At 42.1% G+C, this 20,514-nt stretch overlaps 5 protein-coding genes across 10 annotated transcripts in view; 2 read left to right on the top strand and 3 right to left on the bottom strand.

The window, feature by feature from the left end:
* The window catches only part of LOC135163568 (hepatocyte nuclear factor 6-like), a 36,811-nt gene extending 33,296 nt beyond the window's left edge, over positions 1–3,515 (bottom strand). Inside the window, exon 1 of one of the 3 annotated variants that reach the window (XM_064123110.1) lies at positions 1,203–3,515. In XM_064123110.1, the coding sequence (XP_063979180.1) occupies positions 1,203–2,802 (1,600 nt within the window). In that variant the 5' untranslated portion in view covers positions 2,803–3,515. The remainder of the gene's footprint in view (positions 1–1,202) is intronic. The other 2 variants (XM_064123109.1, XM_064123108.1) reach the window with 2 other exon arrangements.
* A 1,321-nt stretch (positions 3,516–4,836) lies between these two features.
* Positions 4,837–11,545, bottom strand: LOC135163586 (uncharacterized). Of its 2 annotated transcripts, XM_064123147.1 has the most exons (7): positions 10,817–11,545; positions 9,537–10,471; positions 9,362–9,486; positions 9,051–9,275; positions 8,651–8,786; positions 8,440–8,569; positions 4,837–8,315 (listed from the first exon to the last, which is right to left on the bottom strand). In XM_064123147.1, exons 2-7 carry the CDS (start codon positions 9,795–9,797, stop codon positions 8,230–8,232), a joined length of 963 nt encoding a protein of 320 aa, XP_063979217.1. In that variant the 5' UTR covers positions 9,798–10,471; positions 10,817–11,545; the 3' UTR covers positions 4,837–8,229. The 2 variants fall into 2 exon arrangements, with proteins under 2 accessions (XP_063979217.1, XP_063979218.1); XM_064123148.1 differs by having other exon boundaries at positions 9,063–9,275; positions 9,537–11,545.
* Positions 11,546–11,620: 75 nt separating this feature from the next.
* LOC135163571 (very long-chain specific acyl-CoA dehydrogenase, mitochondrial) lies at positions 11,621–14,957 on the top strand. Its single transcript, XM_064123118.1, has 3 exons — positions 11,621–11,825; positions 12,075–12,273; positions 12,932–14,957. Exons 1-3 carry the CDS (start codon positions 11,752–11,754, stop codon positions 14,549–14,551), a joined length of 1,893 nt encoding a protein of 630 aa, XP_063979188.1. The 5' UTR covers positions 11,621–11,751; the 3' UTR covers positions 14,552–14,957.
* Positions 14,645–19,705, bottom strand: LOC135163587 (leucine carboxyl methyltransferase 1). 2 transcript variants are annotated; one of them, XM_064123150.1, is made up of 4 exons: positions 19,481–19,705; positions 18,252–18,435; positions 17,811–18,162; positions 14,645–17,629 (listed from the first exon to the last, which is right to left on the bottom strand). In XM_064123150.1, exons 1-4 carry the CDS (start codon positions 19,514–19,516, stop codon positions 17,425–17,427), a joined length of 777 nt encoding a protein of 258 aa, XP_063979220.1. In that variant the 5' UTR covers positions 19,517–19,705; the 3' UTR covers positions 14,645–17,424. The 2 variants fall into 2 exon arrangements, with proteins under 2 accessions (XP_063979220.1, XP_063979219.1); XM_064123149.1 differs by having other exon boundaries at positions 19,326–19,703.
* Positions 19,706–19,844: 139 nt separating this feature from the next.
* LOC135163574 (protein apterous-like) overlaps positions 19,845–20,514 on the top strand; it is a 66,310-nt gene continuing 65,640 nt past the window's right edge. For both annotated transcript variants that reach the window (XM_064123126.1, XM_064123127.1), the window contains exon 1: positions 19,845–20,172. The gene's annotated coding sequence lies outside the window, so the exon portion shown is untranslated. The remainder of the gene's footprint in view (positions 20,173–20,514) is intronic.

Below are 20,514 nucleotides of genomic sequence, written 5' to 3'. Positions count from 1 at the left end.
TCATTAGCCCTCAGTTTATTACCGCACCGCATACGTTCGAACACTGGACAATTGCCCTCTCCCCCTGGCTAAATAATAAAAAAAAATAATGACGAGGACACGTAGTAATGCATGAACCCCCCAAGTCCTCCGTCCACCCCCGGCAAAGGCGCCAGTACACGCTCTGAGCGGCTGAGATAAGGGTTGGACAGGTTCGAGGATGTAAAGAGACGGAGAAAAGGAGAAACTCAGAAAAACAAGAGGGACAACGAATGAGAACTGGGTGAGAGAGAAAAATAAAAGGATAGGGAGGAAGGGGTAGAAGGAGGGATGATCACATATAGGCGGCAAGCAAGAGGTAGCAGCGTGGCAGGCGGCATGGCGATGGCGTCGCTCATGTCGAGGTCGCGCCTGCGTTCTCATCAAAACACCGCATGACCACGATCAATACTGCGTGGCTGTTGTGCTCACGTAGATAAAAGAGGGGCAGAGGGACGGCCGTCAGAGGGATTTTGGTGATAGGGACGAAGGGGTGTACGAACTATAGGGGAGTTACTGGTGTACAAACTCTCTGTCTCTCTCTATCGCTCCCCTCTGAAGGATGTTGAATTCGAAAAGTGTTATTCCGCGCGTCTATCTCTGAATGATATGGAAGGGAACGCCTCACCACGTGGACACCACGTGTCCGCAACATCTCGTTTTCACTTTTGCAATTTTTTCAAATAATTTTTCCTCTAATTATTTGGATCTACAATTCATTATTCGTGGAATTTTACCTCAGCACCTCAGGATGATGCATTGGTAAAGGAGACGATGAAGAACGACAAATGATCAGCTTGGAGAATGGAGAACATTGAGAAAGGTCGTGGACACGTTCGCGTCATTTGTTTTGATCTCCATTCTCCGTCGCATATATCAATTTTAACCCTCGATTTCGGCGATGAAAAACCAGGACGAGTGCGGAGTATGGAATTCATCGGGTGCGAGACACGTGGCATTTTTTTTTTAGTTTGAATTTAATTATCAAGAGATTCTCAATGACGAGTGAAAGAAAGGGTCGTCTAGTAAAGGTAGATGGATAGAAACAGTTGATGAAAGAAAAAAAAATTGGATTGCTGTGTTTACTGATAAAAAAAAAAGTATACTGTACTGTCCACATTGGCTTTGTTAATAAATAGGTGAAGGGTGAGTGAAAATGATAGAAAGAAAGTATTAAAACTCACCTGCAATTCTCAATGCTGACATTCTCTGGAATTCCGGCTCCTGTAACCACTTCCACATACGTCTAAATGTTTCACGTCCACTTTTAAGCTTGGACCAGGGCTTTGGATTTCTGAGTAAATCGCTGAGTGTACCCTGACTACGACACAGTACCCGCTGTGCAAATATAGCCTGTGGTATACTGTATCTCTTCAACTCAGCACTTATTCTCTGGGCCAATTCCTTGGTATTAATTTCCTCAACTTCACCAGCACCATTACCCGCTGATGACATTGTTTTCATAACAACCGATGTATGCTGAACATGCTGAGTATGCGATATCGTTTGCTGTTGTTGTCCTATCGTTTGTTGTTGTTGTTGTTGTTGATTTTGCTGTGATTGTTGTGATTGTTGTTGCAATTGTGTTTGCATTGGTGGTGGTGATGCAGCTGGTACTGATAACGTTGGTGGTGAATGATGGGAAGGCGCGAAACTCGTCGCCGCGGAAACAGGTGGCGATGGTGGACTAAGTGCAGCAGGACTCTGCTGTAATCTCGGTAAAAATGCTGGCTCATAATGTGGACTTGCTGATTTATGAGGTGAATTTAAACCACTCTGGCTGTACGCACTCTGGGGTGATAATGGACTTGGTTGTAATCCAGCACCAGGTGATGGATAATTGTGTGGTGGTGACATACCCATTGGTGGTAATTTATCATAGGTATACGGTGAATTACCAATACCAATGCCCATATTACCAAGCCCATTGTTCTGCATAACAGCAAAACTACCGGATACACCGCTTGCTGTGTGTCCAGCGTAAACAAATTTATCACTCATCGTTGATATTGGTGGTAATGGTTGAAGTGGTGTTAATGTTGCGTAAGATGAGCCAGGTGAAAAGCCTGGCGGTGACATTCTCTCAGCTACTGATGTCAATGTCTGATAAGTTGGCTCCGGTTGCATCGACCTGAAGTCCGTAGCGTCGATCATACTAGCAACTGACACACTTATACCAGAAGTTGGTGATAATTTACCGGGACTCAATAATTCCGAGTCAGCGTCCCTTGAGTCAACGTCAACGTCCTGCGGTGGTACAATCACCGACAGTGATTCCCTTGCGCTTGTTCTATCCGTATGTTCCTGGGATGGTGACAGATCCTCCGCGGCGGCGAGGTCTCGCTCCTCCTTAACGCCAAGCGCCCCAGCAGCGAGCAGTTCCAACGGTAGGCTCGCGCACGCGATATCGGGACTTTGTGAGTCTGACGATGACATACCCTCACCACCCTGCTGCTGCTGCTGCTGATGTTGTCCCCCACTATGCTCCCTATCTTCTCCTCCTGCGCCGTTACCACCCGCTCTGTTGTTGCCCTCGTGGTGGTGATGGTGGTGGTGGTGGTGATGGTGGTGGTGGTGTTGTTGTTGGTGATGGTGGTGCTGATTATGCCTGCTACTACGTACAACATCGCCCCTACCACTGTTCTTTCCACCCCCACTGTGTGTACCAACATTTGAGCCGCCCCCACGGCCATGCGTACTCACTGCCGTTGGTGAATCGACCGCATCCAACAATTGCTCGCTATGCGACCGATGATGATCGGTTATGTCCCCTATACCTTCCATTTACGCACATCTAGTTTGGTGGTATTTTCTTTATTTTCCCTTGCTGTTTTCACTTTTATTTACTTTTATCATTTACATTCGCCTCAAGCGAAAGCATTCATCACCTCAAATTCATCGATATTTTCATTGAGTCCTTCATAAAGTGTACCTTTATCACCGCGGCGCTGTTATCAAGCAGCCGCGCGCGCCACTGCTCAACTCGTTCTATCGAAACAACACCAACCCCCTCCGGCGTCCTAACCTCAGCACATACACACACGTTTCATTAGTTTTTTTTCTTCCCCAATCACTCGTTCATGATGCACCAAAAATCCATCTGATATCACCACAACCCGATACGTCTTTATCCTTTATCCCGTGTAAACTCACTGATCAGTCTGACTCACCAGAGTCCTCGTATTCCTCACGCAGCAGACAAACTACCGAAAATCACTTATCACAATAACATAAACACCACCGGTACTATCTCTCTCCTCTCGCCCCTCGGTCAACAGATATAACCAAAAACACTGACACCACAACCCGCATAACCCAAAACGTCAACAAAACAGATACTCTCGGGACCGGGAATTTACCACAGAATCATTCCACACATTGCGTATTAATTCAACGTTATTCCGAATCCTCGATTCGATCCTCGGGCACGAGAGTGGCGTCCAACGTGCGCCCATGACATACGCGAAGTGAGTGAGACGACACACGCACACACAGACCGTTGTTGTTTTTTTTTTTATAACCTCTTCAGCTCTCTCTCTCTCTCGCGACCCCTCTCAATTTCACGTGTGTTCAACGTTTTGCTTCAGTAAGAAAGAGAGAGAGAGCGAGAGAGACAGTACTTAGAGGGGCGGCTTACCACCGAGCCAGTAACACACGGTAGTTACGACACCGGTGAGCCCCCAAGAACCGGACCGTCTCGTCTACTTCCCCTAGCGTTTTCTCACTCTACCTCCCTTTAACACAACCGTCCCCACCAGTTTTATCCGTGAAACACCTCCTTCCCTGGGCTTTTGCACCCCTACAACCGACGTCTGACGCGTGCGGCTGGTCCAGGTGTTCCAAGAATTACCGGCCCACCTTTACAATTTCTTTATTCCCGGTATTTTAGAGATTGGTTTACCCTTTCACAACTTCACTCCCAACAGTATTTCTCTCTTACTATTGGCTCTTTCCGGATGGCCCTTGGATTTGTTGCCAAGGCGAGGTGATGCACTACTTCTCATGTGGTAATTTTCATTCGTTGAAGGTTACGTCACTTGGAAAGTTCCGCCGAAAATCCTGGAAGTTCACTTCCCCACCTCCTCACCCCCCCGCACACACACACTAATCGTCCGAAGTCCCCCTCTCCAGCCGACGCTAGTCAGGTTTCTATCGATTTACCGATACCTCGTGACCGCTGTAGCTCGATGCGCCGATATTCCCAGAGTATAAACACGGATCCTATAGTATCCCTGTCACTCCACCACTTGGATTTAATTTTTTAAGACTCAATGGATTATTCAGGAGATAATTGTTCACTCAGAATGTCCAATCCGCAATTCACTTGGTCTCTATTACCCCTTGTCGCGATACAATTGATTAGATAAAACGATCGCAGGAGGTCACAATGTCCCGAGCGCTGTGGAATCGAACGTCAATGAAGAATCAATGGGGGCTCTGGATGCTCACCACAGCCATTGCGACTTCACGGCGCCTCCAGTGTTTCCCGAGGGCGAGGATTTTCTTGTTTTCGTGACGTCATACCTCAACTGTCATGGCGGGGCTTCGATTAAAAATCATCGGATGCCTTCCGGTGTCGATGTGCTGGTGGTTGGAATGGGGGACACGTCGATGGCTTTGCCGATGGAAATCAAACTGACGTCAATAAATAAATCAATGGCGGCCCACTGGCGCTCACAGCCCTCACTTCAGTTGTCCCTAGGTAATACAGCCCAACTCCAGTCTCACACACGTATTCCCACCCTCCCTCCCTTCCCCTGGATAATCACACTTGCTAATCGATAACCAACGATTATCACTCGATATATTCGATGCTAGGTCGACCGTAGCATCAGCATCGCGGGAAAATGAGACTTTTTGTCTGCCGCCAGGGTCTTACCTTAACTCACGTATCTGCACGCGCGACGCTTCAATCGCCCCCTTCCCCTTTTATCCTCCTTCTGCAGTCCCCTAACCCGGCGTTTCTCTTCTTCCTTTTGTGTACGTGTGCGTGTTGTGTGCTTGTCATACGTGTGAGAACATTGGGGTTCTGTCTCCTTCACACTCGTGAATATTTTCCCTGAGATCGCTTTGTCTGCGTGCGTTGACGATGTATCTGACGAGCGCACGCGCTTCGGTTTCGAAGTTTCACACGCCAAATTCTCCAGTTTTTGCAGATTGTTTTTTACAATGGATTAGGAACAATTGATTTGGTATTGATTTGACGATGTTGAGGGGTTGTTGGTGATAACGTGGAGATGTTGATATTCACTTGAACGCAGATGGAGCGAAGGACTTTTGAGGATTGAAGCCGAGAAGAAAAGCGCGTTTAGCTGACCAAAACGGAGGTTGCGCAAATCATGGACGAGGACGAGGGGCGGTAGGGGGGGCGTTGGTGGCGCTAGTGTAGAGGGGAGTCAGGGGTAGCGATCTTGCTAACGGGGATCTGTAACGAACTCGATACGAGGGGTTGTGGGGTGACTTGGGTGGGGATGAATGTGGGGTTGGAATATAACTGGGGTGGGTTCAGGGGTGGATTATTTTGGTTGCGGAGCCCGGGGTCATCGGGGAATGGTCTAGTGTGATTTGATGATTTATTTTGGTGCAGAAACAAATTGGAATTTGGAAATTTGAGCGGTAATTTTGCGCGACTGATGTTCTTTGCCGTTGGTCTCGCAGGTGATGTGACAAATTGACACATCGCGAGTGATAACTATGGCTATATGGCTACTGATAACGCGGATGGATTAAGTTTTTTCGGGAGAGTGAAGGACATTTGAATTTTCAAGTCTCTGGGTAGATAAAAAATGATGAGTAATTTTGATGGACTCGTGGGGAACCGTGGACTTGTGCTTCCGCAGTGCCCGGGGGGGAGTGGAGGGGTGAGATAGGGGGGGAGTTAAGGGTGACTCGACGATGTAACGTCGATATCCTCGCTCTATACCGGGGCGTCGCGACGCCAAGTGGGGAGGGGCGCAAGTAGAGAATAGGGGAAAGTTCCACATGGAGAAAATAATCGATAGGACCGACCGATATGTATGTACTCGGTGTACACAACGAGGGTGAGGGCGATGTGTACGTGTAGACACTCTGGTCACCGCTTGCGCACGGTGATGCGCGGGTACGTACGAAAATGTATGTGATCTATGTGAAGAGTTGAGGGTGAGACGGATAATACAACTTCAGGGTTTTCTATGTAATAGAATGCACATGAGAGGATGTACATGGAGCATGAGGAGACAACACTGGACGCGGTTTTATGTTCATTTCTCAGTTTCTTCGAGATTCATCGCTCGGAAAACGGGGTTTAGAGACCATGCGGGCAATTTGATTTTTGATAATTTCTGATAATTAATTTTTCCTAATTAACGGAGAGACTCGTTTGCGCTATGTTTTTCACCGCTGAAGTTCACTCTCTTGTATTGTCTTGATGAAATGTTTTTTCATTTCGAAGGAGCATAAGTTAACGAGCGCGTGCAAGCCATTTTAAATGGTCAGTATCACATTATTATGATTATTAAACGTAACATAAAACCACGAAGCTCCTCAAGTTTCATTTATGAAGAGAGCTCGTGAGGAAGCCAAATTAATTTCACCTCCCTCTCTCTCTCTCGGAATAACTCACAATATGCCCATCCGTTCTTCAAAAAGTAAATAAAGAAATACGATAAGACAGTAGAAGCATTGGATCGCTTTCCTTTACGAGGACAAAATGGATCGATGGATTTACCAATTTGCGGAACAATCTAATCTCATCGTCAACCTGCCCTGTTTCCTGGCGTCACACACACCCTTCACCACTCTCGCATACCACTCCAATTGTACAGAATGTGTGGTACTAGTAGAGTCACATCTATTCTCCCTTAGCAGGTCGGTTTCCTCCAGAAATCAATATCTATAATTATGTAGCAGTACGCGTAAAACATACCTGTCCACTGGGACAGATCGACATCACTCGGGGATCGGTGGATTAATCTGATGGAAATACCCGAGAGTAATGAACTAAAAGAATCGCATAAACATCGGAAATTCCCTGACCTATGATGATGAATGATGGGAAATCGAAATTTAAATTGCAATCTGGAAAATTGAATGATGTTCGAGTGTTCAAAGAGATTTTAGGGAAGGGAAAATCACCAAAGTACTGGGATATCGTTAATTTCAATAACTGGAACATCCCCACAACCACATTTTATTCGGCTACATGAATGAATCGACCCATTCCCATCTGGATCTTTAACAATCCCCTTGAAACAGGAGGTCGAACATATGATCGTACACATGGTGAGGACCCACGGGGAGGTGCCTCCACTATTCTATTTCTCCTTATTTTTTCCTTCGTACGGGGGGTCAAAAAACCGTAGTATCTGGTGGGGTAAAATGCAATAGAAGGGCTCACCTGCCGCCAGGTGTGAGCTTGTGTACCATCTGCGTGGAGGGACTCGTGCTACCAAACCGTTTCCTCTTTCACGTATCCAAATCCGCCCGTATGTGTATATATGTACATCGCGTTTACATGTATGTCTCGGTGTAGGTGGGATAGTGGGGAAACGTTTAGATATTGAAGCCGGGTGAAACCGCATTGGGACCCCCTTGTGCCTTACTAGAACTCACACCAGTGGACTCTTCAGCGTCAGTAGTGCACGATCGTATGGGCACGTGACATAATTACGTACACGTCACGGCCAATGGCCAGAGGCACGATTCGAAGTTTCTGGGGTGATACCATTCAGTGAACAGCACTGATGCCCATGGGTTACCCCTTCTTATGATACATAAAGAACTTTAAAGGCAATCAAGTATCTTTTGCAGATTCAGTCATGTTCAGTCCTTATATTTCTCAAGGGTGAAGGAGTTATAAACGAATGAAAGTGTCTGACCTATGACGTCACGACAAACTCCAAACTTTTGCTCAAACGGTTCAGACTTTTTCATTTTTGTTTTGAAATAAAAAATACTCATTTTATACTTAATACCCCAATTGATATTGAGCGCCACTGAAATTATATTTCTCACGTAATTAGCTTTTAAACATTTGTTGTTCATTAATACATAACGGAAATCGGTGAAATTATCATGTTAGTCCGTGGATTACTAATCAGTGGGAAGGCGAATTGTTTTCACGTAAAGATCGATATGGGAGGAGGGCGATGCGCATATGCGGGTCATTAAAATTCGATATAGTTTTTTTTTGTTGCTAAGGATTTCTTTGTCGATTTTTTTTAGGGGGATTTAATCGTATTCCGCACCGATTGTAATGCTCAGGTCCTCGGAAATTATTCGGGTCTGGTGATACCATCGATTCGTATCCAGAATTACTGAAAAGGAAAATATCTAGATCAATGAAAAATGAATTGGTTTTTGGATATCAATGATTAAATTTTTTTTAATTCGTATTAAGAGGTTGCAATTGTTCTACAAAATATTATGATTATATCGTACTTATTTCTCCGGGCTCGACGACAACTTCGACCCGAGCACATGTGTAATGACACTCTCTCGGTGGTTCGAGTATCCATAGCTTGGATCCCTTCAGTTGCGCCTGCCACGAAGCGTGCTCCACATCATCGACCTTCAAAAGTTGGAGATATAGTTACGCTGGTTATTCGTAATGCAATTAGTTCAAGGTGTGATTCATGAAAGAGGAGCTCACGTGCATTGGGGCACCGTAACCGGAACTTCCCATGAAAATCCAATCAGTTTTTTCACTCTCGGCCAGCGCTGGGAGAAAGTAGGGGCGGTGGTAATGTTGGCGAAGTATTGTGCCAATTTCTTCATCACAATTACTCCTGAAAACACAGTAATCCCCACATATTTTAGTTCTACACATATTTTACTCATATTTTTATGAGAGCATGTGCATGAGGCTCATTTTGTTTATTTAATTTCTCAATGTCTACGACGTCTGAAATTTTCAACGACGATAAACTTTTATGAACACTGAATTGCGCATAATGGATCAGATTGACGAGGAAATGTTTGGGACTGTAAACAGCTGGAGCCATAGTTTAAAAATTTTCTAATCTAATTTTCATTCATTCCCAACAACTTACCAACCAACGTACCAAGGTTGACTCCCCGGCCTCAACCTCGCTCGATCCTCCGTCATATTAAACACCTCCCTCAAGCTTCCAAAGTCCGTTTTATAAGGGAAAAACTGACAGTTGGCATCTCGATCTTGATAAAGTGTCTTGAAGAATCCAAATGAAAAGACCCTCGTAGCCGACCAATCGCTCGTTGCATCGGTTATCACAACAGGCTTTCCTGAATATGCATAACTTAATCAAAGAATTTATTAATCCATTAATAACAGCTCGATGAATTCGCAGTGCGCGTGAAAATAAAAATTGTATCAATTTTTTACCGCTCTTCAAAAACCTCGGGTTCGACATTGGCAAGTTTTTCAACCTGTTGAACGTCCTGACAGATAGAGCAGTCCTCAGCGGGCCGGAAAATCCTTTGAAACATTGTGGGAGTCTCCACTAGACACTGACCAAATCGATTAGAAATAGAACGCCCCGGGGGTCAATTTACCTCACCTTTTGATGACGGTGGGAGAAGAAATAATCGTTGGCGAAATAATAACTGATGTAACAGAGAACACCAAGACACACCAGATGTCGTCCACTCAGTCGTAATGTTTTTGAAGTGCAGAGCAATGAAGAAGCTCGCCGGAGTCCAAAGCACCTGGAGATGAGTCCCTGGACTTCAATTTTCTTCAGGATAACTTGAAGTTCTTTCTTTGCTATTTCAATTTGTTTTCTCTGATGCTCCGGGACTCTCTCTGATTTATCCGCCATGGTTGCGGTGATGGTTGCTAACACACTGGAGACCTGATGCTGGCAGCAGAATCTCGAAACTGCGCGCAAGAGTGGAGTCCCATGTGCTGGAGAAGAGTGGCTCGTGCGGGGGTTAAACGGGGAAAAATGCGATAGCACTGACTCATTGGAGAAGTAAATCGAAAATTTCACGGTTGAGTGACGTGAATGGGTATTTTCACACTTCTTAAATTTTCTGAATCACACTGCGAATGCTTCATGGCCTTGTGAATGATTGTTTTTCATCTGGAAGGGGGTGATGACAGTTTTCAATGGGTCAGGGAGAGGTTTTCGGGGTTTCGGTGATAGTGAGTGATATGGAGATAAATCCTTGGCCGTCTCGGAAGCATGTGCTGTTCCAGTGGAACGAGCCACCTTGTGGGGGTGTACATATGCCTTATCTCCAGCCCCAGCTGCCGCTGCTCAGTGAACCGATTTACCTCGTAAAGGACAATCATCGTATCCCTCCGACTTCCTACGTCAAAGCGTCTTTCCTGATCACTTCCAAATTTGGATATTGAGTGATTTCAAAACTCATCATCAAGGAATGATAATTCGTTTATATAGCATTCATCAATGACTTTATGAAGCGCATCAACTCTGGTCGTCGGGAAATATGTGGGAGATAATTTTACGTGAGTACAATGAACTGGAAACTGAAATAAACATTTGCTAGAATTTTTATAATTTTGAATCACCTGCGCGATATCAAATGACTCGTCAATAGCAAAATTTCCGGATTTGCATTTTAAATTCCCGAGTAATTTGCTAACAGTCTAGCACGTCCCACGTCTCAATCTATCAGTCTATTGGATAGTAAATAAATTAGGAGAACGATTCACTTTCAACAAAGAGAATTAAATCACATATTGTAAATTGTCAATTCGTGGAAACTATCATTGGAGAGAGGATTTTCCTCTTTTGCGGGAGAGATAAAAGAATTCGTATTGTTAACGAGGTGCCAGAATGCAATCAGAGGATTTTTAAATTAATTACATTACCAGGAGTCGGTTAAAAAGGTATCAATTTTTGAGTTCACTGGGAATCCACTTTAACCACGTTCTTTTACCACTCCTATACGTGACGTCAAAATTTCTTGTGGGTCAAAGTCCACAATACGGAGACCAAAAAGAAAAAGAGACCACACGGTCAGTTTCTGGTGGGATCAAAAACGGTATCCAGGGATCTCTTACAGTTGTTGACCGCTAGTAGCGCTAACGTTTAACATCACGTGTTTAGACCGCGAAAGGTATTTGCATTTATCCCCCCCGCCCCCGTTTTATGGTTCAAATTGCCGAGACCCAGAAGGGTAGTTCCATTATCTATATACTAAAGGGTTGTTTGTTTTTATTGCGACATCGCACTATGCGCATGCACTTAAAGAAACTATATTAAATCATATGAAGGTTTTTGTACCAAATTTTCAAATAAAAAGTGAAAAAAAAAATTTCAGGCACTGGGACTTATTCTGAAGAGTTTTTCTTCAAATAGGAATCATCAATAAACAATCTCTTCCACGTTGATGATATCATGATTATTTCTATAAGATCTACAAGATTTGGTTCCGCGTTTCCTTGTGATGAAAAAAAATATAATGAAACAATATTTTATCCTGAACATGTTACATCGAAAATCGTTGCGTAAACTATCATTGTTTAGCCGTTTATTTAGTGAACATTTATTGGAAGCGCTGAACAGCGCCACATAGTGTTCATTCACGAATCTTTCCGCGAGGTACGTAATAAAACCTTAAAAATTTATCCCCACTCCAATTTCATTCAGGCTACGTCTCTACAATTCCCAACGGTACATAGTCCGAGATAAAAGCCACTCGACGTGTAGTTAAACTGCATTCGCTGTGTGTTGAACATTAAATTTTTTTTGCAACAACTGTAGCTTTTTTCACCTGTTCCTCAAGTGCCAATAAAAAGGAAAGATGATTACCGGAGCTTCGAAGATCGTCGTTCAAATTCCCCGAAATTTCAACAAATTTGTGAGCTTGAATTCAAGGTGAAATACATAATATGGTTGATGTATTAAAAATTGCGGACATGTGTATTATCATTTTTTATATTTGCGAATGTTGGCAATGCCCCAATTACGTGATATTTTGATTATTGAATGACTTTATTTTTCTACACATTGAATTCTCATTACTCAATGTAGACATCACAGGCATATTAATGTACACAGAAAACGTCACTGTTGGACTTTTAAACCTCGCTCAATTTACTATAACTATTTATTTTTACGTTTCAGATGTCTCGCAACGCAGGCAGCTGCAAAAGTGAAGGAGAGCGATGTGAAACAATTAAAAAAAGAGTCTCAGTCCTTCACTATGAATATATTCAGGGGTGATGCTCAAGTCAGCCAATTATTTCCCTTTCCAAAACCACTGACTCAAGAACAAAGTGACACTCTACAAATGTTGATCGATCCCATTGAGAAGTTTTTCGAAGTGAGTATGAAAGAATCTGGCATGTATACAAAACAATGTTTGTTATTTTTCCAATTGTCTGGAGATATTCAAATTCCCGTTTCGCCGATTCTTTTATTTTTCTTTCAGCATTTATAGCTAAACGTTAGAAATGTAAAATAGAGTCGAAGCAATAGATAAGACATTAAATTCATGCCGGGAGTAAATTTATTTCACACTTCAGCAATTAGTAATTCGTCATAGCACTTTTATTCAGCTATCCAATCCAATTATGAATGTTGACGAAACGGTTACCACGGGGCTGCAAATTTACTCCCAATTTTTCATCAAAAATTAAAATTAATAGACCGAATTTTTTTTGTTAAGTAATTATCATTATCTTGCAATCATCTTTTATCAGTAGATTACTCTTAGTTACACTGCTACGCAACTCAGCAGTCTTTATCAAGTCTCAATTGGAGGGATAATTTGCTGAGTCATTTATTTTAATTAATTTAACGAATATACAACACACTGACTAAGGTTATTACTGTGGCAAGTATCTGCAAACGGTATCTAATACGGATATTTTTTCTATTGTAAGGCATTTTAAATTTTCTCCCGTCGTATTTCAGAATTATTTGCATTTCGCATATCTGCATTTTTATCAGTGCTCACCTCTAATGAAATCTTTCTATAGAACGTAAACGATCCCGTTAAAAACGACACAACATCCAACTTAGACGAGAAAACCAAACAAGCTCTCTGGGATGTCGGAGCCTTTGGAATCCAAGTTCCAGAGGAATACGGAGGCCTCGGTCTAAACAACACGCAGTACGGCCGACTCGTCGAGATCGTTGGCAAGCATGACTTGGGGGTAGGAATCATGTTGGGCTCCCATCAGAGCATCGGTTTTAAGGGCATCCTCTTGTACGGTACCCCCGAGCAAAAGGCCAAGTATCTGCCGCGAGTCACAGGCGGTGAATATGCAGCCTTCGCCCTCACGGAGCCCAGCTGTGGATCAGACGCTAGCGCTGTTAAATGTCGAGCGATCAAGTCCAAGGATGGTTCCCACTATGTTCTCAATGGTAGCAAAATATGGATCTCCAACGGTGGCATAGCTAATATCTACACTGTGTTTGCACAAGTACCAGTGAAGGATCCTGTCACTGGTGAAACTAAGGACAAGGTAACAGCCTTCATCGTGGAAAGGGGCTTTGGGGGACTTACCAATGGCCCGCCTGAGGACAAAATGGGCATCAAGTGCAGTAACACAACTGAAGTTTTCTTCGAGGACGTGAAAATCCCAGCGGAGAATGTACTAGGCGGTGAGGGACAGGGTTTCAAGGTCGCCATGAACATTCTCAACAATGGAAGATTTGGAATGAGTGCAGCTCTCTCTGGCACGATGCAGACATGCATTAAGAAGGCGATTGAGTTTGCCAACAACAGGGTCCAGTTTGGAAAGACATTGAAAGAGTTCGGAAGTATTCAAGAGAAGATTGCAAGGATGACGATGCTGCAGTATGTTGATCAATCCCTGTGTTACATGGTTGCCGGCAACATGGATACAGGGAGTCAGGATTATCACCTGGAGGCCGCTATTTCCAAGATATTTGCCTCCGAGGCTGCATGGTGGGTGTGCGATGAGTCCATTCAGATAATGGGAGGAATGGGATACATGAAGCATACTGGCTTGGAGAAAATCATGAGGGATCTGAGGATCTTCAGGATTTTCGAGGGTACTAACGACATTCTGAGACTGTTCATTTCGTTGACTGGCATTCAGTATGGTGGAGCCCATCTGCAGGAACTCCAGAAAGGTTTGAAGAATCCAGCAGCGAATTTGGGACTGATCTTCGGAGAGGTTTCCAAGAGAGCTACCAAAGCTGTCGGTCTCGGTTCCGCTCCAAATTTCTCGCACTTGGTACATCCCAAGCTCCAGGATAGCGCCAATCTCCTGGGAAAGAGTATTGAAAATTATGGGCAGAGCGTCGAGGCTGCACTGTTCAAGTACGGAAAGAGAATTGTTGACGAGCAGTGTCTTCTCAACAAATTCGCACAGGCTGCCATTGACACTTACACGTCTGCGGTAGTGTTGAGTCGAGCTACCAAGTCAGCCGAAGAAGGACGTCCCACTGCTGAGCATGAGATACTCATGGCGCAGGTATGGTGTTCCGAGGCTGCCTACAGGATTGCTGATAACCTCAAGGTCGCCAAGTCCGATATATTTTTGACAAACGTCACTAGATTCAAGCACCTTTCCGAGAATATTTGCGAAGCCGGTGGCATTATTACGACAACTCCACTTGGATTTTGATGGACTTCTCTGTGATTGGCTCTCTGTATTTTTGACCATACGAGTGCCTTAGCGAAGAATTATATTTCGTACTCAAAATTTTATCGAATCGAATTTTTAGAAAATTTTTATATTATTTGTGCAATTTTTCGAGTTAGATTACTCAGAGGATTTTTCTGAGCAAACTATTGACAGATATTTCTAAAAGAAAGTTATTGTAGCTGTATAGGTTTTGTAAATTGTTATCAACTAATATGAGTAATGTAATTCTTCTTGAATTCCTAAATTATCTAGAGGTGTATTATAACTATTAGTACTTGCGTAATTAAGGCAATCAATCAATGCAATTTTTGTTGAAAAATTATCAAGATTTCCTTCAAAAATAGGGGAAGTCTAACAGTCAGAACAATAAAATAATTTTCTTGAATTCGATAGTCTTTATTACATTGCTCCATTTTCTTTGTTTTTCCCTCACAGAATAATAAAATAATTGTTTGAATAACAGAGCTGTACATGATGTTCAAAGACGTAAATCTCTTAACACTAATTATGACTGATTACAAGAGAAAAATAAGCTGTTCATGAAAATACCTAATTTATTTTGCTTATTGAAATATCGACAATATCCACTGTTAACCCAAAATGACCCTTCAGCAATTGCACAAATTAATGTTGGGAATTGTTGTGTCACATGTCGGAATTACCATCACAAACGTAAAACCTTACAAGACCTAACTCTTTGATCATCCTGTTAATATCTATACTGACATGGAAGCACACGAAATCTCTATACACTTCCACTTTTTCCATCGTTATATGTAGCGTTTACAGATATTGGTTGTTTTCAAGAATTAGTTTATAAGATAAAGAATCATGCAGATTATTTCGCCGAGGAATTCATACAATTAAGAAAAAATTATAGCTCTAATTTTGGACTCCCCCAATATATTTTTCATCGAACACTCGATTGACAAGTGATCTGCCGTCTGCATTAGATTCTACTGCAACTCAATCGGAATGCTTTTCTTTAATTTTCAAGAGATTTCACGAGAAAGGTTGTAGTAAATACAAAATATTCATCAATTATTCAATTTGATGCAGAATATTTATATTCATACAATTATTCAAATTGCTTTCACAAATCAGAGAACACCTCGAACCATTGGAGGATTTAATTCGATGGTATTGTCAGACAGCAGCTATTCTTTGGTGCAAGGATTAAAGAAAAATATATTCATGTGCAACTTCGTTGATTCAATTAGTTTTTTTCATTTTTCACATCTGAATTAAATATGACTCAATTACGTCAATAATTTATTTTTTATTTTTGAGCGATAACGCCTCTCTTGAAAATTAATGTCCGTGGGGTTTGATACTCGAATGTCAAAGTGGACGTGTGTGTTTACGACATTAATGAACAATTGCGCGTTTTTTCATACAACGAAAGAGTGAGGAAAGTATAACAGTCTTACTACATGAAGATAAATCCAGAGTTACAAATATTTGAGAATATAGCGAAAAGAGTTGACGTTAATCTTCATTTTTTGAGAAAATATATCGGAATTTTGGTTTAGGTTTTGTTACTCCAGGTGTGTCCATTGTAATTTATGAAGATAATTCAATGAATCATACGTGATTTCATATGGACTAGGGTGACGAAATTAATCATACGTTTATAATGAATTCAGAATCCTAGTTCTCCCGAAGTATGGAAATAATAACATGATTTTTCATGTTCGACGAAAGCTGTATCGATGAAAAATCAGCGCAAAGCAATAATGACTGAATATATTATTAATACTTAGAGTTTTAACTATCGAAAATATTAGGATTTTAATGGAAAAACTGGAGAATCACTTTGCGAATACAAATGGCAGTCAAATTATAAATTTTTTATAAGTTAGAATTCTCTCATCTCATCGTAAGATTTATTGTACGAATTCAAAACTACCCAATACAGTGTTAATAATCATAAATCAGTTTAGTCACTGCATTTTTTTTCTTTCTACTTTCATTTTAAGTAATTTCTTCGTTGCTATTTGTTCACAACGCATTAAGAATCTTTTTAAAAGATATTTCAACGATTTCCTGAGGCGATACGCGCCTTTTCATAGGCTCTCGAGACCTACAGCCACTAGACTTTTCACATTTCATCACAGAAAAATTGGAAATACAACGGAAATGAGAAAAAAATGAATAGGAAATTTTAATTAGCGAGTGCAGAACTCACAGCAGCAGACCTTCAAATCACATTGAAATAAACTCATCCATTTTTCGAAGTAAATTTTTTTAAGTACCCTCCTTTGCATCATTTTTCCTCAAGAACTCATTCAGTGGATATTCTTGTGAAAATTTTTCGGATAACATCGACTTATCGAGAATAAACAACTTTGTTTAGATGCCAACTGAACGTGAAAATACACTTTTTCACATCTCTTCATCTCCAACAACCGAAACTTGCTAAGCTCATTAAAAAAATAATTTAAAAATTTACTCGCTTTACAACAATCGATTCTTTTAAAAAACGTGGGAGAAAGAAGACATTGCAAAAGTTCTCCTCGAAGAACAGAATAATTTTTTTTTTCTGGTGTGACCATTCCCCTTCAATCCCAAAAACAATCCGATTCCTAAAATGGGGTTTTCATCTTCTTTCCTACAAATGTCTACGCATTTATCTCAGTCTGTCTGAATATATCTATACAATATACATATTTTTCTCACTTCGCAATGATAGAACCCATCGTTATCACAATTGGTGGGGAACAAAAAAAATAGAAGAGTAATTAATCGTCTCGTTACCTGATTGAATGGAAATTGGCGCATTAGTTTTTTTTTCTTCTTAATTCACTACCTGGAGTAACTCGATTGAGATTTTCATTCTTTTCGTATAACATTTAACCCTGTGCAATGGAAAGCTCCTTGAACATCGTGCCATTCCAAGCGACAGCGATACAGTAGTGCTGAAGGAGTTGGGTGAGTAGTTCCCTCTCATCAAGCATTTCAATACGCTCAATCCTCTTTCTCTCAGACTCTGGCAGTGAGTCGTATACCTCCACCATTGTCCAGGCATTGGAACCCTGCCAGCCATTTATGGTAAAGCTGCAAAAATGGAAACATGTCTTCAACTAACAATGCAATTCGCGTCAATTTATTTGCGGAGTATTTTTCATTAAGATTCTGCATAATTTTTCTACGCAGAAAGGCAAGAGTGGACTGAAACGAATGCTTTTCATCTTGTTCTGTAATTCATAGAACAGATGCATAATGAATTCCAACTCACCGCCTTTGTTGAGTCTCTAACGATTCACAGTCTTCGACTCCAGCTAATAAACATCCTCTGCATCTCAAATTCTGCAGCATTACTTGGCCAAATTTATCACGCATGTTAACTTGCTCGTAATTAACAAAAATACTATTGGGAAATTTTTCGGCAAACCATTTCAACAGAGCAGACGCCGCATTACTATCTACGTAAACAAGTACACACTCAGCGAGAAATAACGTTGGAATATTGAAGTCAACTTCAGCCTGTACCAGCTTATTTGACAGTTCTGATATGTGTCGTAGATCTACTCCAATGAGATGGTAATTAGCAGCATGAAAATCCGTGGTAGAAAATTTTATTTCACCATCTGCAAAATGAGAGCATTTGCGTGACCCCTGACATTTCATCCACGTAAACTCACCCAGTCAAACAACTTCCCCGGGCAACACCACCTACCTTCTGTGTTGATTTTGTCAATAAGCTGCTTGTGCTTTTTAATGTGATAACATTTTTTTGCTGTTATATTTGGAAAATCGAGCTCAACGTAATTCTGGGGACTGCATCCAGCATCTCTCAGTCTCCAGTAGAGTGTGTCAAATCCACCACCGAGATTTATTATCTGTCCTTTTCCTCCAGAGAACTAAAAGTTATAATGAAAAAGTACCATGAGTATTCAGAGCGCAGCTGACATTTTAATTATTGTCTTCCCTGATCTCTGTGATCGTTAATTTGATTGCCACGGTATTGTCAGGATTATAATTATCATGGCAAAGGGTACGAGAATTATTGATGGAGAATTTATGAATTATCTGCTTAATGCAATTAACAACCACTCACAGCAGAAATTATTTTCCACTGGTATCTTCTCATTCTCGTAAAAATCTAATTTTGCTCGGAGTCTACATACGCCCTGAGAACTCAGATTCCGGAGGAAAAATCATGCAAAAATAGATCATTCGAAAATTCTTCCGATAAGCAAGAGGGTGTATTCGGGGTTGACATTTCCCTCAACGACATTCCTGAAGATAAACCAAAAAAAGGATCAACGGCAAGACAACCCTGGCCAGACTGAAACATGGAACTTCCCCGAATAATTTTTCTGCCAAAAATTTTAATGACATCGCATCATTCTCCCGAAACACAATACACGTGAAACCCGAGTCAAGGACATGACAAGTTTCAGTCGGGAACGAGTAAGCGTCATTGATTTTCCATTGACCTATATCTTGTCCTCTCGATAAAAGTGGGAAAACCCATTGGTGAATTAGGCCAGGGCCTCGGGCCAGGTCAAGGTTTCCGTCACTTTCCAGCCCTCCCCCACCCCCACGGCAACCAATCCCGCAGGCGATTTTCCGCCTTTTCATCCCCACCGACATCAGCTGGTGCTGGTGCTATGCCTACATCTCGCAATTGCAAACCTCCACTTTCGAGGTTAAGAAGAGTTCATGTGTACTTCTCCACCCCGTCCCCCACCCCCCCAGATGATCCAATGATTTTCACGTAATGATTAATCGACCCGTATGTACTCACCTTCAGGAATTTATCGATGAACACCTCGATCCCTTTAACCCTGGCATAATATCCACGATTGATTTCTGGTGGTTTTCGCGCTGTTTGCCTTACGAAAAAGTTAATAAAAGGATCCGACCAGTAACCTAGTTGCACAGCGTATCTTTTACACTCACTTGCATCATCATTAGTCGCCTGTGTGGCCTCATCATCGGCCATCTCCTTAATCATCTTGAATAGTCAACTGTAACGATTCACTGAACAGTCTAAATCATTTTTATTCGGCACATTTATGTGGTTTTTTTTAATTCTTCGGTTGTTACGGGAGATTGATTATGGGATATCAACTGTCACTTACTGCGACTCTCAAGACTAGCGGCCATACTGCCGTCTGCCGGCAGTGGCGCCAGATGGAAATTCCAACTCATCCCCACTCCTCTCGCGCGGCTCAGACGCTGCGCGGGGCGGGGATGCGTACAGGTCTCCCGCTGCGCCACGGAGATGCGTACGAAAACCGACGCTTAGTTTCGCAACCATTGCGGCGCAGTAGAATTATAACGCGGGTGTTGCGGGGAAAGTGCGGAAATTCCCATCGGGTATTATTGTTTGCCGGGTAGTTTAACGGGGATGATGTGAAGTTGGCCGGGAGTGTGAAGGTAGTGGTGAGTGTGGTGAAAGTGGGGGCAGAAAACAAAGTGTAAACACAAAGGGGTGGTAAACACAGCGCAGTGGTTTGAACCGCCGATTGTGCATTTGCTGATTTTTTTTTAATTTTCTGATAATTAAAATTCTGTGGATTTATCAAATAAAGTGCCGGTGAATTTTATTGTGTGGTGTGCAGAGGAATCGGAGAGTTCGATAATCCTTGGTGAGTACCTCTGTTTATTGTTTACATTGACGATCCTTAAATCGATGTTTTGGAAACGCCGGGTACAATGGCGGCCTAAATAGAATGATGTGCGGTGCCGGCGAATATTTTCCACGAAAATTCACGACCAGTTGAATTCTGTTCGTCTTTGTCATATTAATAGGAGAGCGGAAAAAAGGAAAACGTGGAGATGAAAATTCCGAGGGTCTTAGAACAAATATAAATTGCCTCGGAGATACAATACAGTCAGAATCAGAAATGAGTTTTGTAGAAATAGAAGAAATTGAACGAGAATTTTTTCATGATCTTGAATAGATTTTCAATGGCGGGGTAAATGTCTAT

The sequence above is a fragment of the Diachasmimorpha longicaudata genome, chromosome 6 (assembly GCF_034640455.1).
Source record: "Diachasmimorpha longicaudata isolate KC_UGA_2023 chromosome 6, iyDiaLong2, whole genome shotgun sequence".
Lineage (NCBI taxonomy): Eukaryota > Metazoa > Arthropoda > Insecta > Hymenoptera > Braconidae > Diachasmimorpha > Diachasmimorpha longicaudata.
This window is presented reverse-complemented; position numbering and strand designations above follow the sequence as displayed.